This window comes from Cyprinodon variegatus, unplaced genomic scaffold (assembly GCF_000732505.1).
Source record: "Cyprinodon variegatus isolate N-32 unplaced genomic scaffold, C_variegatus-1.0 Scaffold157, whole genome shotgun sequence".
Classification (NCBI taxonomy): Eukaryota; Metazoa; Chordata; class Actinopteri; order Cyprinodontiformes; family Cyprinodontidae; genus Cyprinodon; species Cyprinodon variegatus.
This window is the reverse complement of record NW_015150610.1, coordinates 86265-93384: the sequence shown is the minus strand read 5'-3', so window position 1 is coordinate 93384 and position 7120 is coordinate 86265. Positions and strand designations below refer to the sequence as shown.

At 36.4% G+C, this 7120-nt stretch overlaps 2 protein-coding genes across 2 annotated transcripts in view; one reads left to right on the top strand and one right to left on the bottom strand.

Annotated features, from left to right (window-relative positions):
- The first annotated feature begins 600 nt into the window (after positions 1-600).
- LOC107086590 (homeobox protein MSX-2-like) lies at positions 601-2351 on the top strand. Its single transcript, XM_015377638.1, has 2 exons — positions 601-1107; positions 1860-2351. Exons 1-2 carry the CDS (start codon positions 759-761, stop codon positions 2252-2254), a joined length of 744 nt encoding a protein of 247 aa, XP_015233124.1. The 5' UTR covers positions 601-758; the 3' UTR covers positions 2255-2351.
- A 1453-nt stretch (positions 2352-3804) lies between these two features.
- znf511 (zinc finger protein 511) overlaps positions 3805-7120 on the bottom strand; it is a 4354-nt gene continuing 1038 nt past the window's right edge. The window contains exons 3-6 of the mRNA XM_015377622.1: positions 6385-6586; positions 6165-6289; positions 4318-4542; positions 3805-4115 (exon numbers count right to left, since the gene is read on the bottom strand). Of these exons, the coding sequence (XP_015233108.1) occupies positions 4043-4115; positions 4318-4542; positions 6165-6289; positions 6385-6586 (625 nt within the window). The 3' untranslated portion in view covers positions 3805-4042. The remainder of the gene's footprint in view (positions 4116-4317; positions 4543-6164; positions 6290-6384; positions 6587-7120) is intronic.

The window sequence follows — 7120 nt, the reverse complement described above, 5'->3', positions numbered from 1 at the left end:
TTCATACAAGTTGACATTCTAAAAAGTAATCTCTGTGATAGAGCCATTTTGTATTTTATTACTAAAAATCATGCTTACACTCAGACGTCGAATCAGCTGAATTTATTTTAAAAATTGGTAGTTTTCCCATTTCTATACAGTTAAGAGTAAACTTAATTCCCTTTCAAATAAAATTGACATAAAATAGTCTAATTATAGGGGTTTAAGTTTGGACTCCTTTCATCATAAAATAAAAAGATCTGTACAATCATGTTATACTGTAAATGCTTTTGTGCGTTAATAACTTCAGGAAGTAACCTTGTTTCCACACTTTTTTGAATAAGTTGATCATTGAATACTTACATTTTAGACCACAAAACAACTGCTTTCCTAATAGTTCAGGTTCAGTCACAGCGCTGAGTTATTAGGTGTCTCATAAATCATGGAAAGTTTGCACAATCTTTGAGAATTAGTGACCTGCCACTGGTTACAGGTTTTGCATCTGTCAGAAGCTATAAACAGTAAATCAACCTCAGCTCTAATGTGTGTTCTGGCCTATGAGAGCTTGATCAGCAAAGTCACGTGCAAGATGTTTAAAGTCTGATACGCTCGCGGCAAGATGAGAAAAGAAACTTCTGCTCTTCACTGCAGAAGACAGAAAACGTTTAGTTTATCAGCGGGTGCGCAGCATCAGAGAAACTTTAGGGATGACAGTAACCAGCAAGTGAACACAAGCCAACCTTAACGGCAGCAGGAAGAGAGGAGAAGAAAGGGCTTGCATGGCACCGCGGTCGTGCGTAATGAATCCTGCGCAAGGATCCCCGGCCTTGGATACATTGCCTAAGGATAAACCCGCTGGTGGAGCTGGAGCCGGGAAGCTGGACATGGCACCTTGTAGAAGTTTTAAAAGCAAAAGTGTAGAGCTGCCTTTCAGTGTGGAATCCTTAATATCGGACAGGAGCTCTCCGGGCAGCAGCCTTCAGTCCTCCGAGCTTGGATCAGGCTGCGTTCGCACGGAGGGGAGCGAGTGTGCGTCACCAAGAGGGGTCTGTGGATCCAAACTGGAGGCTGTGGGCCCCAGCGAGACAGAGGGCACCTGGCCTCATGGTACCTATTCTCCTCATTTAAGTGAGTTGGAAATATTCTATTATTATTGCTATTTCAAACTTAAATGTTGGCTATAGATGCTTAGATTCAACAGGCGGGTGGAATATAAGAGTTTAAAACTTATTTGTATACATTGTATATCATGAGTTGTTATCCTTTTAATTATTATATATACAATTTCGAAATAAGCCGTATAGCTATCAGAAGTGTTTTTACTTGTTTTTATGTTTTTATTTGGAAGCTTCTGGTTAATGTTCTATAGCATATAAGTATAGTTTGGATTATTCTCTATTTGACTCAAGCTCACATTTTAAGTCCATTAGGACCCAATCCATGCCTCTCCAACCTATACAGTGTTGCTTCCCAACTGTTGGCTGGTCATTAGCTGCTAAATTAGGATTTAAAATCAACTGAAAAAATGTGAATGTAGATTTTTTTTTTTTTGTTCAAATTATAAAAAAAGAAATGAAAGTTAATTCACATGGGTGTTAAGTTTTGAGAGAAATACAAAATGTTATCGTTTGTACATAAAAAACAGGCCCATATAGGAGCAGAGGAAAAAAGAGTTAGTGGACTTGATGCGAGACGCTCTGAAACAAAACTGATTTGGATGAGTCTCTTCAATAAGGCCTTTTACAATCTATCAGCTGCAAACAATGAACACAACAGGGTCAAATACATGAGAATAGATAATTAAATTAAATTAGATTGGATATTTCATCTTCTCAATTGAAACAAAAAAATCGAGTTTTATCTTATTAATCTGCTTTCAGGAATCCCCAGCCCAAATACATGCAACCTGAGGAAACACAAGAACAACAGGAAACCCAGGACCCCATTCACAACCTCCCAGCTGCTCTCTCTGGAGAGGAAGTTCCGTCAGAAACAGTACCTGTCCATCGCTGAGAGGGCAGAGTTCTCCAGCTCCCTGAACCTTACAGAGACCCAGGTCAAGATCTGGTTTCAGAACCGCAGAGCCAAAGCCAAAAGACTGCAGGAGGCAGAGCTGGAGAAGTTAAAGCTGACCGCAAAGCCGCTGCTGCCGGCCTTCGCCTTCCCCTTCCCGCTGAGCGCACCTCTGGGTGCTGCGCCTCTGTATGGAGGCCGCTCTGTCTTCCCTGTGCCCGGACTACTCAGCAGGCCTTACGGGATGTACTACCTGTCCTAAATAACTCCTCTCAGGACCATTCACTGGGAGCTCCTTTGAAATTGTTTTTAAGGAAAAAAAATTGTTAAAAAAGTATCCATCCAAAAAAAAAAAAAAATTCATCATAAATATAACGATTTTTTTGGGCCTTTTATTGATGTTACACAATTTTTTTTTTTTTTTTATTTTACAAAAACGAACTTCTTTATTTCTGTAGAATTAAATAAAATAAAGTTTCGTGGGTAAAATCACGGATCTCCTTTAAATAAATGTAATAAACTAAACAGATGATCAGATGATGCTGACTGTAAGGGTTAGTTTTACTAATCACTTTATTCTGATAGATGAATTTTTTTAAAGGACAACCTCCTCTGAGATTAGGATTCAGAATCATAAGGATGTTTGCTGTTACAGAGCTTTAGCAAAAACTTGTTTGTAACACAGCTTTATAAGCCATTTCTGAGGATTATATATTTTTTATATATATTGCTAAAAGAATATAGAAAAACTTCCCTAAAACAGCATCTCTATGAGTAGATTTAAAATACCTGCCCTTAGTGAACTGCTAAACCAAAACCAATATATATTATTTAAAAAATATATCTTTTCCTAGTTTAATAAAAAAAAAAAAAATGAAAAAATTAATTATCGAGTTGAGTTAGAATTATTTATAGTTAAAATGAACTGGAAACAAATAACAAAATAGGCTATTGATTTTGTTTACAACATCCTAATCTTTGAGTTAGTAATACCTTCTCTCTACCGTTACTCTAATTTTTAGCTATTTACAGAGGTCCTCTCTCAGATTAAAACAGGATGCTGACTGGGACATTAAAAAACAATATAATTCTAGTCAGACGAGACATTTCTTTTAGGGGCATGAATAACTGGTCTTATCTGAATATGAAGATTAATCCAAGGTTTGGATTTCCATGGCATGGTTACGCAAAAGAAACAGTTTTAAGGAAACAAAATATGCTCGCTGTGTGTATTTGAGTTAATGACATCACAAGATGAACAAGTATGAAGCTGAGCAAATAGTATTAATACAGTTTATCACAGATGATGGACTTTCTTTGCTACTCAACCAGACTTTGTTCCATCTGAATGCAAAGCAATCTGTTCACTTTCTTTTTTACCATCCAGTAAAGGGCAATGGAAAGACTAGATTTTTATATAATGATTCAGAAAAAATGTTAGCAAGCCAAAAATCTAACCAGGTTATGCTTTTCTTATCTGACATCAAAATTAAGTTTGACTGATTTTACAAACAAGTCCATCTGTTAGCTTTAACTGCTTTTATTAGCACCACTTTTCCTGTGTTTTAAAGCAAAGAATTTGGTGTGACCTCATACAATAGGGAGTTACGAGATCTTCAGAGGTAAGATTGCAATCCATAAATCCGTTATTTTCTTATTAAGCAATACAAATAAAACCATACATTCTTCTAATGTTTTATTTTCATTTGTTATGAAAAGTTATTAAAACTATCCTTTTTAGTTGCCTCTACCAACCTCACTTTAATGATTATTAATGTACAGAGTATATTAAATCCAAAGACTTAAAACACATCCTGTATTCAACTTTATTATACAAAACATAAAGGAACCTGACATTTTCTCCCAAAATTCTAAATCAGGGTTCTGAACTTTGCTTTTCAAACTCCAGCAATATGAAGGGACTTTCCTTTCTCCTCAAAAAGTTAAAACAAAAACTTTTACTTGAACTTATCAATTAAAAGATAAAATGTATGAAAATGTGAATTTTCAACAGTATAAGATGGAAAACAAAGGGTTGAGTTGTTGTTCTTCATTTCCTTTTGCCCCTCTGGCCTCTGAAGCCTCGGACTGAGCCGTGACCGAAGCACACCGTTTTAGGCACTCTGTGAAAAACACAGAATAAACACTTTAAATTCTACAAGATGTTTAGATGAAAATCAGCTGTAAAATCTCCACACAACTGCCTTTAATCCAACTTAACTAGATGCAGGCCAAATATTTATCTTTAGAGGACTGAAGCTAATCTTCTAAACTCTACTTAATGCCATTTAGGAATTAAAAAAGGTTTGTTTAGAGAAGACAAACCTGTAGGAGTATTTTGGTTTCAGTGGTTCTGTCTTTGTTTCTGAGGTCTGAGCTGAAGCTGAAAACTCGTCCTCACTGCTCGCTTGCATCTCCATGGACTCCTCCTGCCTGAGCCGGTTGGACTGAACGTCACAGATAACCTCGCAAACACCCTCCGACTTACAAACATCGTCTGCTGCCTCCATGGCGGTGTCATTCCTCTGCTCTTTTCTTGGTTCTTTGGTTCTGAAAACAGAAAAAAATTATAATTTTAATAATAAGCCCACTTACTTTATTGAAGTTAAGAGGAAAATCTTAGATCTTAATTTAAATCTAGAGTAGTGTCATTGTCTTTTAATTTACATTTGGGATCAATAAAGTATTTTGAAACAAGTTGAATTGAAACAAAAAGAGTGTAACAGAGTAAAAGTTTTATCATGCACAGCAAGAGGAGAACTTAATGACATGTTAAATGGCTGCTAAACAAGGAAGAAGCCATCACTCAAAAAAAAAAAAAAGATTAATTAGAGTTTGAAAATTGAACTAAGATAAAAAAAAAAAAAAACAACAACCTTATTTTTGGTAGCAGCATCTTTTGATGAAACTAATATTTAAGTGTCTAACTGTAATGCCATTATCATATTGGGAGGAAAAAAGGAGAACTTCTGCCTTTAACAAATCCAACCCCAACTGTGAAGCATAGGATTCTGTGAAGCATAGCATAGGCAGCATCATGCTATGGGGGTCTTCTTAGACAACTTTTATTGTCAATTTGGGTATATAGAGCATATACACAGAGTGTATACAAAACAAATTCGTTTAGTACAGCTTTTCAGACAGTAAATTAACATTTCCATTTAATTAAGTGCAGCAGTGATCAAATATAAACAGTGTGTGAAAACAGCATGGTGCAAAAAATGCAATGATATGAAAGTTCAGAGCATTAATATATATGGTGCACATAATTCTGTAAGAGGGACCGCTGCATTACTTAAAATAGCTAGCATCATGAGGAAAAAAAATGGCTGGAGTGGCCATTAATTGTACTCAAGTAAGAATACCTTTACTTTAGGTAGAAGTAAAAAAAATAATAATAATCAGAGATGGACAAGAAGCTGAGTGCATGGAGCTGGTGAACTGCTTTGTGACATGATTTGGAAACAATCATCTGAACTGTGAATTTGTCTATAAGAAAGGACAGAGCAGACTGTACTTCCTAAAGAAGCTTAGGTCCTTCACTGTTACGGTACTATCTTCTATAAGTCTGTGGTGGAGAGTGTGAGCCCTTCTGCCATCATCTAAGGGGAAACAGCATGGGATCAAATAACTTTAAAAAGTTCAACAAGCAGATAAAGAAGGCCGGCTCTGTTTTAGGAACTCCTCTAGAACTTCTGGAGGTGATGAAGGATTCCTCATAAAGTAAAGAACATTACAAACAAAAGTGAGCATCCTCTTCATCAGAGTGCTGAACAAAAGAAGAGTGTCTTAAGTCAGAGGCTTCTCCAGATCCGGTGCCAGATAGGCCAATACAGAAGCTCCTTCCTCCCTACAGCTATTAACATCTGCAACAAGACCTGATTTTACTCCAGGAAATGTATAGGCAGAGGTTAAAAGGTGCTTGTATGCAAGGCTTGTGGGATTCTTTACTTGGTTAGACCTGTTCTGTTAAGATGAACAGGGGCAAAATCCTCCAAACTTTTTTAAGAAGCTTGTGGAAAAAAATAAAGAAAATATAGTATAAAATGTAATTTCATTTCTGAAATTTTAGGAAAATTCTACAAAATTCAAATTTATCTTGCAGAAGACTACTATGAGTACCAAAAGTATAGTGCCATCTAGTGGATAGATTCAAGCATGTACAGCCTTACCCTTTTTCCTTTCTGTTTTTGTCGAATCTGAAGTCTGGGGGATATTTGTGAACTCTTATCAGGTGGTCCTTCCTTTGCTGACTTGTCTTAAACTTCTGTCCACATCCCTCTACTAGGCACAGATACTGAAAGGCACCAATATTCAAAGGAAAAGTTCAATTAAATCAGGTACACAATCAATCACTTCTAAATGAGTTAAGAGTGTGAGTGCAAGGCTTACCATGTCTTGTTTTTGGGCGAGGATGGTGAAAAGGGAGTCGTGCCACTCCTGAATGTGAATGTCCAGGAGCCGGGCACTCGGCAGGGAGCGGCGACAGGAGCAGCACACATGTCTGTGCAGGGAGTTGTAGTGGTGCTCATACTCGTCCAGTGTGCTGAAGACGACTCTACAGCCAGAGATGTGACAGGCAAACTCTGACACACTGTGGAGGAGAGAAGAAAGAAGAGAAGAAACAAGCTAGTCAACATCAAGACTTGCTGGGTTTTTTTATTTGTTTATTAAATCTGTCAAACCCGAAAACACTTGGATGGACCATCATGTCCAGATTATCTTCTAATTTCTTCTTTTTTTATTAGATTTAAATCTATCATTTAAAGAACTTGCAGCAATTCTTAATTGTCATTCATTTTTACATTTAATTCTCAGATTAAAAAAAATTGTACAAAAAAAAGATTGTTTGTGTTGCGATCCAGAAAAAACTGTTTTAATAGAAATAAACTGTCCCAGACCAGCAGGTCATACTACAAAAAAAAAAAATAAATTAATTAAAAAATCATATCAGCCAGAAAAAAAAAATAACAAACCAGTACATTTCCACTTTCTAATCTCTGATTTTCCTCCAGTATAATGATAACTTAACTGAGGAAACAAATTTAACATACAGTATTAAAAAGAGTAACCACAGTTAACCCAGTTAGAGATTCAGAAAAGCAGTACAGTGTTAGGAGGATATATA

Coding starts and splice junctions, on each gene's coding strand:
- LOC107086590 (XM_015377638.1), top strand. CDS start 759: ATGGCACCGCGGTCGTGCGTAATGAATCCTGCGCAAGGATCCCCGGCC. Junction 1,108..1,859: donor TACCTATTCTCCTCATTTAA/GTGAGTTGGAAA, acceptor ATCTGCTTTCAG/GAATCCCCAGCCCAAATACA.